Raw genomic sequence first — 23275 nt, 5'->3', positions numbered from 1 at the left:
CCTAACATCAAAATTGCATTCAAGAAATTTGATTATTGTACAAGCAGAAATACAGTGTATAAAATCAACAGTAGGATGGGGCTCGTTCGATATGAATGTTTCTACTTACAACACAATTGAATCATTTTACATTTTAAACTTTTATTCAAATCATTATATAAAAATAATTTTATAAAATCAACAATAGGTCCTCTACAATGCATTGTAACCTACATTTTATTATGGACTAAGTTCCTCCCGGTACACTACAGTGGATCCCCAACTAGAACCGGCAATTAATCGATTTGATTGAAAAAAATGAGCAATTTCACAGATTTCGACAACAATAAAAGTATGAGGGGGGGATGGAATGGAACATTTGTCGATCCTCATTCAATTCTAGGCAAAGTTGGGTCTTCCTGCTAATATATATATATATATATATATATAAACATTTTAAAATTTTTCATAAATTAAACAGTTAAAAAAATTTAATAAAATATGAAAATTTTAATGAAATATTTGTCTGCAACAAGTAAGTGTAGTAGTAAATTGATTAACAGTCACGTGGACATATATAGAACTGTTTGTTTATAGTTGTTTATTATCAGTATTATAAGGCATATCTCGATTTTAAGATTAAAAAATTCAACAATATTTTAAAAATAAAAGTTAGTTCAATACTTAATCAGCATCTTTGTTGGACAAAATGACGGTTTTGCTGGAATACAGCTAAATCATATTTAAGACTGTAAAATTATCAAAGAAATTTCAACAAAAAATAAAACACTTAAATATAATTGCAATGTTCAACTTTTAAATTATTATTGTAAACCTAAAATTGATGAAAATAAAATTCATTAATTAAATGAAATATCTAATTATTTACATTTTGTTTTTTCCTTTCCTGAAAGAAGAAATATTAGTTGATTATTTTTCTTTAGCAGTTATACATCATTTTTGCATAGATGCAGTTAAAACAAAAAATAAAAATAAACACTCCAAAGTTTTTAAAATATTTGTACGTTAAAAAATGTTTGAAGGGAAATATTATTATATGTACAATTTTTAAAAAATTAAAATCAGATGAATTTACAATGTCTTTTGTTTGCCGCATCAAACGGATTACCAATAAATAAATGTGCTATAACATACTAAAACCCTGAAGTAGGTTATTATTGTGGAAATAGTGATTATAGTATGCACGTTTGAGTTTTAAAATAACAGAGTTTTAAAATAGTTTTAATAACCGCAACATTTCTAAAGCACATGGTTTCTATATAAATGCACAATGGGCATTCAGAAATTATGTCTGATACTTTTTCAGAATACCATTTCATAAATAAACGCCATCTTTTAGGGATTATAAACAAAATAAGCATTAGAGTTTTAATTTTATAAAAACGAATCCTATTTTTAATTTACTTTCTCATAATAAAATATTGTGGTTATTTTTGTATTTCTGAAAATTAAAAATATGTCACTTCTATTGAAACATTATAAAACTGAAATTATATTTAATTTTTTAATAAAATTTTGTAGATTATTGTCAGAGAGATAGCTTAAAATGTTTAATACATCAGAAAGTGAGATTAGTGAAGTGGGAGCAGGGTGGGACAAGTCTTAAGAAAAGTTTTAACCGAAGTTTATTTGAATCACTGAATGCTTTAGGTAGGCAACTAAAATTGAGAAGACTCATTATTAAAAGAAAGAAAACTAAAACACAAAACAAAAGCTGGACTAGCAAGAAAACAAAAAGTTAAATATAATGAATTAAAAACAAAATATAAACTGCATTTATTTCATCTGAAATAAGACAAAGTTTCCCTACGTTTACAAAAAATAAAAAAGATGAAATTAAAAAAATCCTTTTTCTAAGATTGCTAGTTAAAAACAACAAAACATATGACTGAAAAGCGCATATTGCAGAAACAATAGAAAGCTATAGAAAATATGTATAGTATGTAATTATTTAGAAGAAAAAAGATAAGACAAAATCTTGATATGGCATGTGAAAATGTTAGCGAGTGTGTATGGGTGTGTTTTGTAGCAAAGATTAATTTCAACAGAAGTAGAAACCAAGACTGTGCACATGATGTAAAGATGGGGGTTATTTTTGCAAGGAGGGTAGTGCGATGTGAAATGATGAAGAAGCAAGAAAAAGCAACAAGCTACTCCCCCCTTAGGTATGACATTTTATCCTCCTACAAGCTGCCTAGTTGATCTTAATCATCAGTACACATCCTGCCCCTCCCCTTCTACTTTGCAGTTCCCATTTCTACTATCGGATCACTTATCAGGCTTTAACCTGTATTCTTATTCCTTATTACACCATAAAGCCACTTAGTGCTGGTAGTATGGCTACTGCAGCAGGCAACACACGATGAAGGGAAAAGTAAGAGAGAGTGGAGAAGAAAGCGGCATTAAGCTAGGACCAAAGTTTTTAAACATGGAGATTGATTAAAATATAGAGGGGAAAGAAATGGCATATAAAGAGGGCGATGAGGAATATGAAAGAAAAAACGAGGAAGTAAAACTTATTTTTCAAACGTAAAAGAATCAGCTGCAGCCAATTTGTAAACATCGCCAAAGAAATATTTGCTATTTTGAGTTAAGAATTGATGGCAACACAAGCAATTCATATATCGACTTAATAAAGTATATCACAAGAAGGACATTGGGAGCGGGCCTTCAGTTTGGGTCTCATTAACTTTTTAAAATGACAAAATCATATCTAACCAATTTGGTTCCAAAAAGACACAAAGGTATTAAATCCTAAATAATTTCGGCTAAAAGAATATTTTAAAGTGTTAATCAGTTAATGTTTGCATTTTTAATATAAAAATCTTTTTTCAAATAGTTGTCCCTCAAAAACTATAAATTTGATAAAAACAAACAAAAAACTTTTGCGCAGTAAATAATTCCATAAAATATAAAACATGTCAATCATTTTTGTTAGTGTAACTAAATGCTTTATGAATGACTTGATGTATAAGAACTTAAATGAGAAATAATTGTATCTTTGTTTAATTTTTTAATATTCTTCATGTGTGGGAGAAAGAGATTGTATTTACAACATGGTAGAGAGGGAGGAGATTCAAAGGTATACACCTAAAAACTGAAAATACTCAACAATAGAATGAAAATTGCTGAAAAAGTGGGAGTGGAGATGTCTGTACCTCTTGAAATTTTAAAATCATTACTAAATGACAAATTAAAAGAGGCCCACTATCAATTATTTTTTTTTTTTTGGACTAAGGCCAAGACAACAACTGCAGCTCCCTACTCAAATGCCATTGTGTTAGACTACTAATTAACATGTGACTATGTTTTTATGAAAGCAGTGGGGGTGGTGAGAAGGAAGGGACTAGGTAGGGGGAGAATAAGGGAAGCTCAAGACAAATTATGGTGAACAAACTATTGTTAGCTTGTAAATAATCAATGGTCTCAGTTCAATAATTATAAACGAATCAAAGTATTCGTGAACAAAATACGTTTGATAGATGCCGTTTACTTGATTGAATGATTTAGTCTGTAGTCAGTTGGTAGAATAAATGACACTTTCTAGAAAAATATGCAGAGAGTTTTTTCTTATTTCTAAAAATTGAATTTTCCATTGAAAACAAAGGGAATTGCGAAATAACACAAATGTGTGTATATATATATATATATATATATATATATATATATATACTTTGGAACTTGGAACATGTTATGACAAGTAGGAAAAATAAAAACACTAAAATCGAGGTAAACATGTTATTCCTATTTCATAAATAAAACAATGAAAACCTGTTTAAATGCACCTGATGTAATAAAAATTGTCCTTCCCTAAAAAAATAATGAGATGGTTAGAACCGTGTGGTTATTGAAGCACAACAGTTAAACTGGTTTTCAGTTTAGGAAAATCTATGATAGGACAACTAAGAAATATTGAGAAATTATATAAAGTTATGAGAACAAAATTAGAAATATGAACACAAATCTATGAATTGAAAGTTCTACGTTTTAGTCATAAATTCATAAATAATTCTTGGTAAAGAGTTTGGAATAATAATCAACACTTATAATCAATCATGTTTCTTACAATTGCAATGTAAAATAATTTCTGATTACATCAAAGAAAAAGTTTTCATAATGGAAAAAGGGTCACAGAAGATTAGATTCACATACTGATTTTAAATATGACATAGAAAAGTAAAAACGAATATTTACTCATGCAGACATGCAGAGAAAATTACAGTTGCTGCAGTAACAGATGCAATGTTGTCAGAGCATGTAAAATATATTTTTCTTATGCCAGAAACGTCATAGTTTGCAACATGCAAAGCAGAAATTAGAGTACTCAAAATTATGTAAATTTTATTTAAAATACATATAATTAATACAATTTATTATAAACCTGACTGGTATTTACTTGTCAAGAGAAAAGAAATCTTTAAATAAAAAGTAAATGAAATTTATAGGGTACGCCAGGAATAAGTTTAAATTACCAAGAACAAGGAGTTGCATCAATAAATCAGCTTTTAAATTACATAAAAAAAGATAAAAGTAATCGAATGATCAGAACAATTTTTCAAAAGTTTGGAGTTGAAATTTCAACACATTATTTAGAATTGGAGGATGTTCACAATAACATTGCCATATAGCCTGTTTATTTTATTTTATTTCGAATTCCAGAATATAAATCTAACAACTATTTTGCCTACATCAGCCCTTAATATTTTGTACTTCTGGCTTAAAATTCGTTTTTATATTATATTATATTGTTAGTACAAATTGAAAATAATAAATGTAGACGTACGTAAATGGACTGCTAGAGTCCATCTTTTTTAATGAAATATTTTCTTTACATAGTTTTGCAGAAACTTAACAGAATCTGATCATTTTTCTGAATAAAAGTTAAAATATAGATTCTAAAATATAAAAAATGCACATTATATGTGAAGTCATGTACATTCGTTACTAATTGAAGAGAAATTATCAATTGAATTTCTAAGTATTATTTGAGAAAGAGTTCACATAAAAAAAATATACCACTAAATGTAAAAGTTCGATACAGTTATCAATTTTAAAAGATGAAAGTTGATTATGATGTATTCTGTTTAATTTTTCTTAAATCATCTTTCAAAAAAAGATAGAAAACTGATTATCTCATACATCTAACACATTTTTCACATTCAATTCTTATAACAAATCAGCAAATGTATAATTCTTCAACCTTGTTTAAAGCAATAGAAGAGATTTTCTTGGAAAAATAAATTTATGGAGTGAGAAAGGGATAAATTATTTCAAACGATAAAATTGTAATCAAAGAAGGTTTTAGTTTTATTACCATGCTTGATCTGCATAATTAATTTTTCATTGAAAAATTGTCTTGGTTAAATTAAGTTGAAATACATTTTTGAAAAGAAAAATATAACAAGAATGTAATAAAACCAACATAAAACTTTAGGATCCTTTAAAAAATGTCATAGACAAAGTACAATTCCCAAAATCAAGAATAAATAAAAACATGAAGGTGAAATGGAGGAGAATCTGTTTGACAATAACAAAGTCCAAATTGAAAAATACTAGTTTGGTTTATTATCATCGAAATGAACATTTCTATCTGAGCTGGAGGTGAGAAACCAGCAGGAGTGTCATGCTGAGGAGTTTTACTTGTATAACCTATAGGATCAATGACAATTGCATGCTCATTGCATAAAAAGAAATCCATTTCTAAGAAGAAGAAGAAAAAAAAGATGAGGGGGTGGAGCTGAAAGCATCAATGATGCTAAAAGACAGAAGTTAAAGAACGTAGAGCCAACTGTCTAGAAGAATGGAAGGATTCAATTGAAGAATGTGAAGCAGTCTGACAGGCTACATCAGCCTGGAGACAACTGGAGGCTTTCAAAAGCCGAAATTGTTCTCCCACCAAACTAATGTTTTTCGACCATGCACAGAAGAGACGATCAAAAAAAAAAATAAATAAAAACACCTAACATGTGAAGGATAAAGGAAGGGAGACAACAACAACATAGGCAAAATATTCACTAAATAAAATGAATGCTGTAGGAGTGGTAGAAAAAAAATGCAAATAAATATAAAAACTGATTTTTTCACAGAATTTAACGTTAGAAGTATATTTATAAGCAACTCATTGAATAACTTATTTTATAGTGAACGAGTATTGATTCATTAAGGTCATTTTGTGCTTTTTATAGATATTATCTACAGATATTTTTAAAACCAAAAAAAATATGGAATTAATTTTATGAGATTAAAAGATACTTTTAAATTTTTAATCATTGCTTGAATTGTAAAGTTGTAAAAATTAGGACTGACATTTTGTCTAATATATTTTTCGAAAAAGGGCATCAGAAAACTGTAATTTGAATTATCATTTCATAACTAACATACAACATAAAGTGATATAAACCTTTTTGCTTTAAATGGTGGTGAGATTGTAAAATAAGAAAAGCTTGTAAAAAAGAAAAAAAAGGTTATGCTTAAATCGTAGATCATTCCAAGGTCATGATAAGGACACCTGAATTTTGTTCACTTTGAATCTGCTTGTATTAAATCAAACAGAAGAAGGCTATAAGCCAGGTGATAAAAATATTCCTAATTATTCATCAATCAAAATGTCTTCTTGCTGTCTTACTCCCTTTTCTTCTTACAGCTTAAATGTAGCCAGCCTGATAAATAACTAGTCTACATGGAAGGAGGAAAAGGCATTCAAAATATAAAGAGAAAAATTAAAGCAAAGAAATAAAAGGAAAAAAGATTGTTAGGGGGTGAAAGGGTGGAGGAAGGTGTAGCTTGTCTTGACAATAGCTCCCACTGATTTCAAGAGTAGTAATTAAAATGCCCAAGATTCTTTAGTGATTGAACTTCTGACATGGTCAACAGAAAAGCTACAAGATTGACCTCAGAGCATGGGAACAACTTTCTTTTACTAAACCTTTGAAAACAAAACCCTGTTCTTATCCAATGATCCAATTAGATGAGAGAATGACAAGCGTTTAGACTTTTATTGCAAGTCAGGTAGAAAGTAAAAATTTCCTTTTGTCCTTCAGTTTTTATTAAAACTGTTCATAAAAACTAATAACTACTGACCCATACAAGGGTAGGAAGGAAGGTTTCATACAAATGTAATTTACTTCCTCCCTAGGTTTCTAATCAAAGCAAAAGGTTGTTAAGTTTATTCAGTTACACTCCTCCAGCTACCTGTATTTTTAGCGAATCATTTACCTTGTCAGGATATAAAAATCCAGGTGTCTAAAGTATAAATTAGCATTTCCTTTGTCAAAAACCTAATAAACTTATCATTCGAGGATATACATTACATCCATAAAATGTTTTTACCAAGAGAAAGTGTTACTTTTAATTCATTTTATAGTATTGATATTTGAAATCCTCAACTTTTTTCTAAATTAAAATTTAATAAAATTAATTATTTTCAATATATAAAGCATTAGTTTGTTAAAATATTTGATGAACAGTTCATTAATGAATTAAACAATCACAACTGAAGTTTCCTGTAAGAATAAAAACAACAGGATGTAAAAAAAAGTTAAAAAAAAAAGATTCCACATGTGAAATTATTTTAATTATTTTCTTTCTTCAAAAAAGAAAAGTTTTTAATGCAATTAGGAAGAGTTCCATGACCTGAAATTTAAGAAAATATACCGGTATGCAACATATTTCAAATATAATTCAATGAAAAGAAACGTTAACATTAAATGTTCAACTTTAATGCTGTAAAAATGGTAATAGTTAGTCTCGTGATGTTTAAAGCTTTAAAAACCCATGAAAATTGATTCGAGTCATAATAAAGAAAAATGTATGTTTACTTTTATACATACAAAAGTTTATTGATGACTGGTGCTATATCTTTAGCAGCAAGAGTTGTTAGTAGGATAAATAGCTTGAATAAATAGTGACATCAGGTGCTGCCACCTACCTGTGGGAGCTGAACCAGTATTTGTTGTAAGGAGGCAACTAGAGCTCACAAGCGACGAAGAGCTTGGAGGAGCTGATGAAGTAGCATGGTGTGTGACCTCTGACTCTTGGTGAGCATTCTCCGCTTGGTGAGGAGTATTTTCTTCATCTCCCTCGGCTTCACCATCTGCAAAATATTGCAGGTTAGTTGTAGTGGGGACGAGACACTAACAAGGTCAGGATAAAAAAGGCTGATAAGTGATAGTCTGACATGAAAACGTAATAATTTTTGACACTGTTCACAAATGGTGAATGACCTGACTCACACAAATTAGAAAACCACAAGCTATAAGTCAGCATATAAAAGTTGGCTAGCTTAGTACTTAGGCATCAGCATTTTGGGTTCATACATGTAGGCTGGGTAAGCTACAAATCAAGTCATCTATAGCAAAAGGAAGATGTAACCCCCCTTTTCCTCAGATCAGATTTGTTTGTCTTGATTTGATTTGTCCTAATTGAAACCAATAAAACGCGGTCTAAATCTTCCTCAATTCTTACAGAAATTCTGTGGACCTGATAAATGAAGCAAAATAGTTGAAAAACTGATGTGCTGTGTATTCTTTAACGATTTTTATCATAAACCATTCTACCAAATCACAGGGTGCAATTGGTTTTCTTCTGTCAAACGAAATCACTTTGGCTTCTTGATATCTTGCATGTGTGTTCATATAATCGTTGAAGCTTTCAGTATTGAAATTGCGATGAGTGGTTTGTTTATTCTTACAATATCAACCACATGCAGGCAAGCCCACTTCAAGTATAAGATACACAATTACAAGGCAGTTTGCTACCGGTTTTGAGACTCATGTTTGAGTCTACTCAGTTTTCAATAAAAAAAGTACAAAATAAAAATTGGTTGCAATATGTAGCAAGAAACAAGAGAAACTGAAAGACATAATTTACTCTAAAAAACGTTTTATCATTTAATTAAATATGCAACAAATAAAATGGAGTCAACACAACACATGAATTTTTCAGATTTGAATTATTTTTTCTTTCTTTATAGTAAAGCAGCAACAAAAAATAGTAAAACATTGGTTCAAATGCGAAAAAAAAATTTAAAACACTTGTAGTTCCCTTTGTATCATCGCCCAATAGTAAAAAAAACAATCACTTAATCTTTGGAAAATGAATTTTTTTTTTTTTGCAAATTTTCAAAACAAAATATTTCCACCTTCTCAACTTCAAATTATGCCAAGCACGTGTTACATTCTATACTAGTCTCCTGCTGAGAGAAAAAAAATGACACAAAATACCAAATCTATAAACCTAAGCAAACGGACAAAAAAGTAAATAAATAATCTTAATAGAAAAATGATCCAAGTTAAAACAGTGACGTATCATCGAAAGTAATTTAAGAGTTACTCATAAAATGAACGCTAAAAATATTAAATCTTATTTTGATGTCTGCTCGATCTTTACTTCCCAATCATACAAGAAGAAATGAGGAAGACAAGATGATGAATTCAAAACATATGTTCTTTTTTTCCCTAAATTATAGATTGCAAACAACTTAGCCTTCCGTTTTAATTGAAGCAAAAATCATGCAAACAATAGTATTTGAAATCTAGAAACTAGTAAATATAGCATTCGGATTAAAACAATCAATTAATAGCAAAAAAAAATATAAATAAATAAAATAAAGTATATTTTAAAGAAAGAAAAATTATATAAATCCTAAAAGTTGATTATCTTCACAAATTCTGCATTTTTCTAAAAGGGAAAAACATACTAATAATCAATATGTAGAACTGACTTGCCATAATTAAATGATTGTCAATAGAAACCTTGAAATATCCCCCTACTAATTGCATTTACTTTTCTCATATAAAACCAAGCCCCTAAGTATTTAGAAGAGCAGTTAAATATATATTTTACATAAAACATTTTAAACCATTTTTGCTTATATTTGGTGGTAGTTATTTTAGAAGCAACGGTTTTAAAGGCGGTGAATATAACTTGATTGAAATGAGAAGGCGATACATGTCAGTTTGTTTCATCCGAATTGTTTTGTACATTTGTTGAATTAGATTTCAGTTTCTCTCAAATCACAAAATTATAGAATGATTTTTCACCACTCATTAAGACGATAAAAACTTTGAGAACCGATCAAAATATTTTTAACTAAACTTTTCTATATAAAATAAATCAAATTTGTTTTAAAAAATAAAAAGTAATGTTAAAGGGAAAAAGGTTATATTGTATAATGCTAACGTTTATTGAAGTATTTTATAATTTAAAAGTAACATGAAACTTAAGAATTTTATTCGGTTTAAGTAATTAAATCATTGGCATTAAGATTGATTTACAAAATGTTTTTTAATTAATTTTTAAATATCGATTTCTAAACATTTTTCACTCAAATTGCATAGAATTTTTTTTATACTTGGAATTAAAGTAATTCATGAAGTTACAATAAAGACATAGCTACATATACATCATGGTTGAATATGAACTTATTCCCAAGCAGTAATTTAAATCTACTGCTCATTTTTAAAGATCATGAATTTTGCATTAAAGGAATATTTAATATTGAATTTTGGAGAAAAGTGGATTTTTACAGAATGCTAATGAGACAGTATTGAGATATAGAGTTGGAATAAAACTGAGAAATATTAGAATATTTTTGCGAAAAGCGCTAATGATGAACAGATTATAAAAATATTTATTTTAATAATTTTGTAAATTTGAAAAGCAATCTCTTGGTCTCTGCCTAGATATACTAGTGGTAAAATATACACAAATAATCAATTTCATGATAGAAATATCTTAAAACAAAAAACATTGTACCGAATAGATAAGTTATACAGTGAAAGTCAAATATAGGAATATTGATACATGTTCATCCAATCTTTTTTTTTTCATTTTATTTAATTAAAAATTAAATAGAATATTGTTTTTTTTTTTGTTGTTTTTTTAGCAATTAAATATAAAGAAATAAATTTGGAGCTAAAAGAAAATTCTTACTTTTAAAGAACCATAATATAACCGAATATAAAGAACCATAATATAACCGAATATAAAGAACCATAATATAACCGAAGTTTAAAGTAATTCAAATTTAAGTGAGAATAGAAAGATTAGAAATGATTTATGCACGACTGAATGACAAAGCAATATATGATCTTCTTCAGCAAAAAACACAAAGTTCTTAGTAAAAAATATCAAGTGCTTAATAAATTTATTAAAAGTGTAAATTCTTTTCATTGAAGTTGGAAATCAGCTCATCTTATTTTTGCAGTGCCTGTTTGCACATGTATACATGTGTGTGTGTGTAATAGACGGAGCAGGGGAAACAGCCACCATGCTTCTTGTATATTACGTTTTCTTCTTTTTGTACTTCAATTCTCCTCTCATCCTTAATATTTTATTCTTTTGGAAAGTGTTGTTCAACTAGCATATTTTCTTAGTGAGATAATCAGGCCAACAGTTCTAACTAGTAACTAAATGTTCATAGTAGTTTGTATACTTTTATCACAACGAAAGTAGAACTCAAAGAAAATGAGATTCTTTATGGTAAATAGTCTTATATGCACACTTTCATAAGTAAAAACAAAAGACATTTTCTTCTGTCTCTAGCCTGAGAAAAAGAGTTTCCGATTTGAAGGGCGTATTCCATTCTTTACATTTAGCTATGAAGATATTTTCAAATCTTCTTTTTCTTTCTAAAAATAGACAGAAAAACAAAAAGGTGTTGAAAATGTAAATTTTGTGAAAATCCCTGCATTACAATGAAACACGTTAATAGAGCATGACATTCACGTGGGGGAATTGGATCGAAAAGATGCTTTTCTTACCAACTTAAGTGGAGTTTTACAGGTGGATGGCTGACCGATTTCATACCAACATCAGATACACAGCTGACAACATCACTCAAATAGTACATTTCTGCTGGTAATTACAATATGTTGCAGACTAAGTAGATTAAAAATATGTTTTTCAATTAATCATTTTGGTCATTTTTAAAGAATTTTATCGAGAAGATAAGAGAATATAAAATGAATATTCGAATATAAAACAAAACAATAAAAAACTGTAAGATAGTAGGAAGTAAGAACATTTCCACAGATTAAAGTTCCAATTTGAAACTTTTGTCTATAAAAAAAAATATGACGATTCTATTTGTTAAAAATAAAATTAATGCATCGATTTCTAAATATAGGCAGATCAATAATGGAAAAATGTATAATGTTAAAAGCAAAAAATGCTACAATTGTTTGGAAATAAAAGACCAGTATTATATGATGATTACCAACAAATTGATACAATTGTTATTGTTTTATGCAAATATTGTAAACAATTAAAGAATTGCTTATATATATATGTATATATATATATATATATGCACACACACATATATATACGTATATATACATGCAATATAAAAAGATTTTAAAATTGCATCTTCATAATTTCGAGTCTCATAAAATTCCATTTTTCAAATGCATTTTTCTATTCTAGATTACAATGGAAAAAACACCTTTTTTACTCAATGAGTTTTTAGTTTTATAAACACATATTTCTTATCGTACTGATTTACGGATATTGTTAAAATAATTTGATTTTATATCTTCATTATTTTTAGTTGTATATGGATAATAATATTCTTTTAAAATCACAACACAAATGCACAAATTTTTAAAGATAAAAAAAACTTAATGCAACTATTACACAATTGTTCAAATTCAATGAGTTCTACTTTATGTCTGTTGTAAAATATTCTTTAATTTTTAAATGAGTATATATATATATATATATATATATATATATATATATATATATATATATATACACACACACACTCCTATAAATTTGTTTTCTTTTGTGTATTAATATTCATATCAAAAACCCTTTTTCTATTTATTTGAAAAGAAAATTGTTATATATGGGTTGTGGAATTACATTCATTTGCAAAAGATCTAGCTAATTTGCATATTCTTTTAAACATTAATTTGAATTAATTCCCTATTAGTTTTTTCATTTTTTATGTGAGGATCATCTTTACTTAACTATTATGTATAATTATATTCATGCAGCTATTCTACATAATTTATACTTGCATAATATTTGTATAAAAAGGTTATATATATATATATATATATATATATATATATATATATATATATATTTGTTTAAAGAATTTGTCTATCAAACTCTTGTCAGTTTTTGGTCTAGAGACATGAAACTTAATATATAGGGTATTCAAACCTATGCAAAACTTTATATTTGAGTTTTAGCCAGGGAAAATCAGTGCAAAAGTGAAAATTTTAAAAATGGAATTTGCCAGGTGAAGGTCGAACGACGACATTACAAATATACATACATAACGTAATAAATATTGGCTTGTGTTTTAATTTTTAGCCTTGTAGCAAGCATGTCGTCATAGTTTAGATATTAATGTCAAATGAAAAATTAAATCGTAAGCTAAACATTTTTGTTTCGATTCTCGGTGATGGTACAGGAGTCATTTTTTTTTTTAGAACTTTTAAAATTCTTACTATATATTGGATCCAATATAATAATAATAATAATAATAATAATAATAATAATAATAACAATAATAATAATAAATACGAAATCTGCATTGATCAAAATATCATATTAATTTAAGCGTATTTTATGAATGGGCAATGCCGGACGGCCTGCTAGTATATATATATATATATATATATATATATATATATATATATATATATATATATATCTATAAAAGTGAACGTGTCTGTCTGTCTGTCTGTCTGTGTGTCTGTCTGTCTGTGTACATTTCCCTACGCAATAACTCTGTCAATTTTTAGTCTATAGACTCGAAATTTGAAATACCGGGTACTGAGATTTGGGAAAATCGATGTGACGGGTGTCAGCCAGAAATTTGGCTGTTAAGGGGTCAAATTTAAACGATTAGACCTTTAAGAACTCTACCAAACTCCTCCGACAATTTTGGGTCTAGACACTTGAAATTTTAGATATAGGTTCCTTGAACCTGGATCTAACTTAATAAAGTGATTTGAGCCCGAAACTATAAATTTTAAGGGGTCATAATAGGGGTCAAAGTTTTAAAAAATTAACCATTTTTTTTGTTTTTTTGCTTTTTTTGCACAGCATACACCTCCAAACACCCGAGCAACGCCGGGCACCCCTGCTAGTATATATATATTCACAAAATGTTTTGCTGTATCATAGATCTTTAGTTTGACTAGACTAGAACTCACCTTAAGTTGAGGTCGAATTTATGACCATTTACTTGATAACAACTAATATATATCTAAATAGGCTGACCAGTGTTGCCCCATTGTAAAATTCGTTTATTTTAATTTATGCAGATTTCGTGTTTATTATTATCATGGAGTCAATACTTTATTACTTATTATATTGTATCTAATATATAGCAGTGATTGTAATTGTAATAAAAAATATGACTTGAGTTCTATCAGCTAGAATGGAAATCAAAATATATAGGTCTCCAGCCTTACCCATTACTGTTTGATTTAAATTGATACACATTCAAAATCTACAAAAAGTAATGTTTAATATATAAATGTATATATGCCCATACATATAAGAGCACTTTAAGTCGACTTACACCTGTCAATTTCCAATTTTTTTCAATTTTCACTTCTTAGCAGTTATTTCTACCGGCTCGAATACCAAATCGAGTTCATTCCACAGGTACAAAATCACCTATATATCAAGTTTCAAATCAGTAAAAAAAATCAGACTAAAAATTAATAGAGGAGTTTGGCAGAGATCGTTCCTCAGACAATACCACTTTTGCATATACGAAATAATTCTTTTCTATATTCCAAAATGTTTGACATGTTTAAAATACAGTCAAATACAAATAAAATAATTTAAACTACTTGTTTATATTTTGTTATTCACAATAAACAACAATTCAGCAAAAAGAAAAGTTTTAAACCTTATTGCAGAATAAAATATTACCATGAAACCAACAGAAATTTGGAATATACTTTTGATAGACTTTCAAAAATGTTTCATTCAACCTTAGGTCGAAATTATTCTTTATTCCTTTAACTAATCGGAAAACAACAAGATTTTTAAAGGACATCATTAAAATATACCAACAAAAATATTTAAAAGCTAAATAATGATGCAAGAATTCAAGATTTATTGGAAGAATTTTTAAAAGTATATCTTATCACATGCAGAAAACAATAATGAAATAATTAAAAAATATATTACTTTATTTTCTTATTTAAAACAAATAAAGAGTCAGATATAAACTGAAACCATAGAAAAATTAATATTACAAATATATTTTATTTTAAATCTTTTATAAAGCAAATTGTTTTAATATATTAAAGTATTTTTTTTTTAAATAAGTGAACCATAGAGCTCAACATTATTATTTTTTTAATTGTTGTTGATTTGTATGGACTTAATGGCAACATTATAATTAAAAACAAATAACGATATTTGAATTTTGATGATTAAAAAGAAATGAGATGTAAACCATGTAAAAGAAATATGAATCACATCAATTGTTAAATACTGGCACTAAACTCGCAGAACCTGAAATTATAAAGTTAATCCTGTATAATTAGATATCAAAGTTATTTTCCCCCTTTTTTTATGGAATTAAACGAATTGTACTAAAATGCTATGTAAAACTGATGTGTTCTCTCACTTCTAAAGGAGATGAGATTATACGCCCATCCACGGGAGATAACTCGTGGATATTTGCCTTACTTTTTGTATATAAAAAAAGATTAAATGTACAGTTTTATTCTTATTTTTGAAAGAGTTTATTACTACTCTTCATATATTTTTTCAATTAGATGTTTTTAATAAAGAGTCCCATGATAAGAAAAAAGAAAAAAAAATAGGAAAATCGTATTTCAATCTGATGGTGAAATGAACAATTAATTTGTAATGTTTTGTTTCTTTTAATTGATGACCAGATTAAATAAAAGTGTTAATTAAAAATTACTGACAACAAAAATATTAATAGTGAATTCATTAACGTTTTTAATCCACCCTTATACTAGAGTAAAAGTGTAGCATCTGTTATGTTTTAGTTAGAAAAGAAATCATTCTAGACTGAGGCAATTTTTATTTTTGCTCCCTATCAACTGACCCTTTTTTTTTATGAACTTGATGTTACTCATATTAAAAACGAACCTAGCATTAACGCAACAGGAAATGGAACATAAATAAATTTAAATAGTTTTAACATTTTTTAATTTAAGATTTATATAATCAGAGTTTTGTTTTTCAAACAACTGTCAAAATTATTAAATTAGTTTTTAAAGAGATAAAGGTTCGTTTTCTTTCAAGCAAGTAAAGTATTTTTTTATATTTGTTAAAGTTGGTATTAAACAAATCATCATTGTGCAATAAGTACTATTAGAAATACTTTTAAAAATTGATCCAGATTTTATAAACAAACTCAGATTTAGTATATACAACGAAATGAAATCTATTCTCCTGAAAATCATCTGAAAGCATTTTTATTTTAAATATATTGAAGGGAATTTATTTGGAGTTATTTTAAATGTTTGTTTAAAGTAAATTACATTTGGTACAATGTATTTTCATATATTGATTAATAAAGATTTAAAAAAATTAAAAACGTTATACATAAAATAGATAAAAAATGATTTGAATGTTATACAGTATTAGGATGTGTGTTATGAACTCATTTTATTAAGATTAAAAAAATACTTAAAGAGAAATAAAACAAAGATATTTTTTTAATTGTTTAAGTGTTTCTTTATCCTTCTTCTTTCTTGTGATGATAATGATAATTAAAAAAAAAAGCCCTTGTTCTTGTTTTGCTGTTGGTTTGCATTGTTAACGTTGAAGGACACACACACACGCACGCACACACACGTTAACATCTATAAAGAAGCTAGCCTGCATAATGTCTAGTCACCATGGAAGAAAGAAGGAGCTTGGGTAGCTCCCTCCTCAGTCTGCTTCTATTGAAAAATCACGAGAGAAGCCCTTCATCGTCGTCTTTTTCTTTTTCTGTTCTTTTAATACCACAAGTCGGCAGTGGCAGTCAGAGTAGTGACACTAGAAATTGCACCATGATGAAATGACTGGATGGAAGCCAAGATTGAGGAGAGATTAAATTATGTTAGCATTTCTGCCAACTTTATGGCCAGTTGTTGTATAGCAGCTTGTCATTAGGCAGCAACAAACTAGGGGTCTGCAATCCGTCATCAAATGCAAAAAGCAAAACATGACTCGCTTAGACACCCAACCCTTCCATTGCAGTCAGTATATTTCTGAACGAGACCAGTTTTATTTTTCAGGGTGGCCAGTCCTTTTTTCTCCCCTCCCTTTTGCTTTAATTTAAAGTAGCTGGCTTTTTTCTTTTTAATATTGCACGAAGCAAGCAGTTGACATGGGTAAAGAACGTGTCTTAGTGAGGAGAAGTTGTTGTCCCATAGACTCCTATCTCAACAGTAAAAGATCTTGGCAGTGATGAGCATCATCATCAGCACTATCCTTGTTGCTGTTGTCTTTCTGTAAAAGCAGGCCATGGTGTTAATTAGATGGTGCACAGTGGCAGGACCCAAGTCAATTAGATCGGTCGCCTTCTTTCACTCAGTATCTTTCGTGGGTCTAAATTAGTTTTCTAGACCACTGGTTTGCATCAGTGAATTACAAATTACACAACCTGCTTTAGTCATGAAGGATCAATCCTCAACACCAAGCAGTTAATTTGTTTCTGCAGAAATTCTTTGCAAAGAAATCCAAGATAAAGTAAAAAGCCATTTCCTTAATTGTGCCAACATAATTAACAGCTAACTATTGATTGAGGCAGAATTTCAGCTTGGCTTCATCGGAAAATCTTTTCAACCATCAGAGAATGAAAGAAGCACTCACAGCATTCAAAAAAAAAAAGTGAATATAAAAACAAATGAAGATCAAGCTGTGTTCTTGAAGAGGTTTTATTGTACAATTAATGGTCAAATCAGGATTGATAGACGCTTACTCCCTCTTCATATGCAATGGCCTATTGAAGTTTGAAATATCTTTTTAATAACATTTCTTTCTTCATAAGCATCCAATTAAAAACATATCTTTACATGAGTTTTGTTTTTTTAGTCACTGTTTCTATATTTTCTCATAATTAAACGTGAGCGAAATTCAAGGGTAAAAGTTATTGTTTCAAATTTGAAGATTTTAAAGAAAAAAAAACATGAAACCAAACCAAAAACTCTAATAATAGAAATGTATTTTGATTTATTAATTATTAAATATTACATGTCATCAATGAAACTAGTTAACAAGAATATTTCAAATACTCATGGTTATAGAATCTTTTCCAATTCCTAGTACTGAAATCTGTATTAAATTTTATTATTTAAACGTATCAGCATCTATATATTTACGATTGGCTCAGTAATAATGCTGAAATATTATTTTCTTAAAACATAAAAATAAAAACGATAAACTAACAAATAAATAAGTATAATAAATATGAATAAAAATCAATGTTCAGGAGTACAACATTTTGAAATAGGTAAACAATGGATTCAGTGGTGTGTATATATATATATTATATATATATATATACACTAGAATACAAATCCTCGATGGGTAAAATTAATGGCAGAACTGCTTGTCACCACTTTTATGTCCCCCTACGACAATCAAAATAAAAAATAATGATACTAAATCTTATGTCTAGAATCCTTATTCTAATTTTGATTCTAGGAAATGTATCAAATTAAGGGTTTACAGAAAAAAATTGAAATTCAAGGAACTTTATTTGATTGGTGTTTCATGATTATGGATCAAATTAAAGCAAATCTGAAATATTTTAATATTTTAATATGAGGTTGTGCCCATATTATGCTACCTAAAATATCTAAAAGCAAAAAATTCGAAGTAAACTGAATTTGGAGACTATTTATTGATTAATATCTGATATATATTGTTAAAATTTCTGAAAAATCAGAGATATCTCATTTTTCATAAAACTACACTATATATAACCAATATTTTAGCCCTTTACGCCTATCAGTTATTTTCTAAATTCATAATGATCGGCTTATTTAGTTTAGCAATCATGTGCAAACAAATATATAAACACATGAATATGCCTAACTTTACAAAATCAGAGATGGTTTTAATTAATTTAAAATTAATCAGAAGATTATTGTCATAATTTAAGTGGAATCAAACATCACATAAGAAGATAAGGAGTTTATAAAATTTTGCATTTATGTTCAATTCCTCTAAAGGAAATGTGAACACTATTTGATGAATTTTAGTTGAAAAAATATGTTATGAAACAGTTTACTAAAATATAATTGCTTTTAAAAGTTATTTTTTAAATTAGAATAATCCAATTCTTCGTTAACCAATTATTAATATTAATGTATATTCTACTAGTAGAAGAAGAGCTTAAGTACAAAACAATGTTTGAGTGATTTGAGTGTTTGTTGATGGATAAAATATCTTTTAATAGTTTTTTTAATAGATTTTTAGTTGCTAGTATCAAAACTGACACAAGTGTGAAATGAGGAAGTGATCGTTACTATTGCAAAAAAACGAGCATGATGAAAAGGTGTAACATAAGTCGTTTACAAGCAACATTCATTTCATGTATTAAACTTAACGAAAGAAAATCAATAAAGTTCATGTATTTGGATAAGAAGAATGCAGGTGAAGATTATTTTCACTCAGAAAATTAAAGACAAAAAACTTACAAAAGAAACTTAATATTTTCTATAGAAATATTGAATTGTCTTAATGTTTTATGTGAAGCGAGACATGTAACATTTGTAATTTTCAGTTGAAAATGCGTCCCATTGACATCGATCATTTGGCCTTATTTAAATCAGATCAAATTCTGCACAAAATCGTCGCAACAGCCTGCTTGTAGTGAAAAGAGGTTTCATGATTATGAGAAGATCTAATAAAGAACTCATCTTGAACAATTAGATGCTGCTGATTGCAAAAATAGAAGAAAATATAATGGAGTTAAAATGGAAAAATTAGAAATGAACAACAACAAAAAAACATCCTATTAAGATGAGTAGACAAGCATTTTTTTTTTTGGGGGGGGGGGGGTTCTTCCCATCCACATCTATTTTTCTTCAACATTTAACAAAGCAAAAAAAATAAAACGAAGTAAGTCAACTAAATCCACAATGGCTTTTAATAAATTTAGGCTGCGATTTGAGCCATATGATAAGTTGTGCATTAGTCACCAGATAGACAATAGAGCAAAGTAATCTTATGTGTTCATCTGATGGCAAACGAGATTGAATAGCAGAAAATATAAAGTACAGATTGTCAGAGAGAGAGAGAGAGAGAGGAAGAATTCTTCACAGATTATGCAGATCAACAGAAAGAAAATATCATGTTGAGCACACAGACAATAGAAAATTAACTATCTACTAAAATCAATATTTACAGCAGTTTTCTTTTCTAATTCATATCCACATTTATATCAGGCATAGAACGATGCTGACATAAAGCATGTATATTTAACATTAAAATTTTTTTAATTATAATTTTAAGGCAAAATATATAAACAGGCTCTTCTGTAGCAGCAAAGAAAAAGGACAGAAAAAAATGGGTTCAATTGTTGTACAAATAATAATTCACACTAAGTTTATTAGATGAAAAGGAGAGAAATAGAAAAAAATCTAAAATAAATACGTATATATTCATCAGGAACAGGATATATCTTGGAATAATCGCGACATGGATTCGATTTGTTTCCAAGCTTTCTGGTACTTGGATATTATTTCTTATATTTATACATAATTATACATGCTTTTTAAATACCAAGCTTGTTATAAAAAATATTTTCAAACATCAATGAAATGGTAGTTAAGCATTATTTTTTAGTGTCCAATGTTATAAATTAAAAAATTACAGAGCTGATGCAATTTTCACTTCAGTTTCATGGCCACATGGTTTCATGGCACCTTCTCACCTACGCAACACAATTGCATGAAGGGATATATATAAACAATAAATATAAAATAAGTATATAAGTTAATAATAAGTTAATCTACCCAGGAAAAAAACTAATTAGCAATGAATTTAATAATTAAAAACATCCATAAAACTTGGTCGTGTATATTTTGCTATACCATTTTGCAGAGATAACTTTTTAATAATACTTTGCTGACAAATGTTATTTAAAGAAACAAATTTGAGTAAATTCGATTAAAACTAAACTACATTTTTAATAAAATGACTATGAAAAGTAAATACAAGTCTAATTCACAATTATGAGTAGTCATCTTGAAATATTAAAATGAATAAAAACCAAAACAACGAGTATTGTTTGTTCTGCTTTCAGTGAGAAATATATAAAGATGGAAAATCTATGAATAAACCAAACCGATTCCACGTTTATGTTGAACTAGTGGGAGGGGCTCCTGGCTTTGTCCAGGCGTAAAATACGCTTAAATGTGATATTTTAATTTGTCCAGATTTCGTATATATTATTATAGAGTCGTTATTTCAAAAGTAAAAAAAAGTATTTGAGTGCCATCAGCTGGAATCGAAACCAAAAGCAAAACTGTAGCATACAAAACTGGTGACGTTACCACTCTACCAAAGTGACACGCATTTGAACTGATGAAAAATTTTAATTAAAATTAAACTAAGATGAATGTAAAAAATGTATAATAATGGTTTCAATTTTGACCCATTTTTTTGAGCCCTTAAAAACTATTTTAACTGCCTAATGGCCTATAAAAGAACAGTCTGTAAAAAGTTCAATCATTTGAGGCCCCTAGCACTGCTCTGCGACTTTTAGTTTCACAAGAGATAGAGTTTGAAAATATGGAGACAGACAGACAGATATATAGCCTTTTATATATTAGATTCAAGCCAATATATTTTCGATTTTTAATAAGACTTACTCTTACATTACGATACAACAAATTATCAACTAGACATACATTTTTATAAAGAAATTAATGGAAATCAATACGAAAAAAAAATGATTAAAGAATAGCATTTTTTTTTTTAATAAAATAAAATGAATACACCCCATTGTTTATAACAACTATTAATTAAAAGTTGATCAATGTCACCAGCTGCCATAATATGAAAGAGTGGAAATAACTTTTCAAAGTAAAATTTCTTAAGTTTTTGCAATAAATAAACAAGAATAGCACATCGAACAACGAATGATAGCAGCACTTTTTTTTGTGTGTGGGGGTACTTTTTTATACAAGGCAAAATTATAATTCTAATGACAGTAAGTTAAGAAAAAGGAAATTTTACTAAATACAAGTGTAAAATAAAAAAAAAGAGGCCAGTGTTAACTGAAAAGTTAAATATTTTACTCAATTATTGAATTCATGTTTAATCATAAAGAATTGACTTATGGCAAGTCATTTGTTTTAGGCTTCTTTATAGTGAATTCCTCTCAACAGGAAATAGCACTTGCCACCATTTCTAGTCATCTCCAAAAAGAAATGAGAAAATTGATGTTGAAACCGGATAGAAATTAATTAAAAACGAATAAAAGCTGGGGGGGTCATCCTACAGTTGTTAATTATGTACATGAAAGACTTATCTTACTGCTGTGCAACCTAAAAGGATCTAGATTAATACCACATGAATAGTGAATGGCCATTCAATGGACTCTCATGCAGGGGGTGCACAGCCAAATTGTGTAGGTGCATAACCTTTCAGTTCATCCATGAGAAAAAGAAAGATTTGCAAACATAAATTAATGGTTTAGGATATTTTGATATCTAAAGTAAATTTAAAAAATTAAAAGAATCTAGAATTAATTTTGAAACAACTTTTATAAGACATTAAAAAAAGAAAATGTTTGTGCTTTTTCAATTAAGAATTTGTTGACTAAAACAATTTCAAAAATCGGTTTAAAAATTTCTAAAAGTTCCGTCATTCTTTAAATTTCTTTCACAAAATAAAATTGAAAATCTGAACTAATCACTAAGGATACTAAGACCAGTGATATTATTCTGGTTTGCTGTAAGTCATAAAATGTAGATTAATAAATGTAATTCTTTTAAATTGTTTTTATCTTTGTCCACACAAACAAGGCATATTGTCACTTAAACATAAACGGTCAGGGATCAGATTTAAGAGATGGGGCAACCTAAATAGAGAGTTGAGCACCAAGACGTTTGGCAAAGTTTAGCAGAATTCTATTATGAATACTATTAATTTATTGCATATAAGAATTAAGTTTCTTCAAGTCTGAAAATCGAATACACTCACTTTCAGTATGTCATGCATAATTTTTTTAAAAATATATTTAACATAAAAAACATCTACAGTTAGTGCTTAACGTATGTAAATATTACTTAGTTTTGTTGATGTATTTATT

The 23275-nt window shown here is 28.1% G+C and overlaps 1 protein-coding gene across 8 annotated transcripts in view; it reads right to left on the bottom strand.

Annotated features, from left to right (window-relative positions):
• Positions 1–23275, bottom strand: part of LOC145284709 (zinc finger homeobox protein 4-like) — a 424371-nt gene that overhangs the window by 31709 nt on the left and 369387 nt on the right. For 7 of the 8 annotated variants that reach the window (XR_013868864.1, XR_013868865.1, XM_080133614.1 and 4 more), the window contains one exon: positions 7928–8092. The exons of the other annotated variant lie outside the window; for it this stretch is intronic. Coding sequence is in view for 5 of the 7 variants with exons in the window: in XM_080133614.1 (XP_079989740.1) it covers positions 7928–8092 (165 nt within the window). In the remaining 2 variants the exon portion in view is untranslated. The remainder of the gene's footprint in view (positions 1–7927; positions 8093–23275) is intronic. 8 annotated transcript variants of the gene reach the window in all.

The sequence above is a fragment of the Euprymna scolopes genome, chromosome 9, assembly GCF_053919585.1.
Source record: "Euprymna scolopes isolate OS-2025 chromosome 9, ASM5391958v1, whole genome shotgun sequence".
Taxonomy (NCBI): Eukaryota; Metazoa; Mollusca; class Cephalopoda; order Sepiida; family Sepiolidae; genus Euprymna; species Euprymna scolopes.
The sequence above is the reverse complement of the archived record's forward strand: the minus strand, read 5'-3'. Positions and strand labels throughout refer to the sequence as shown.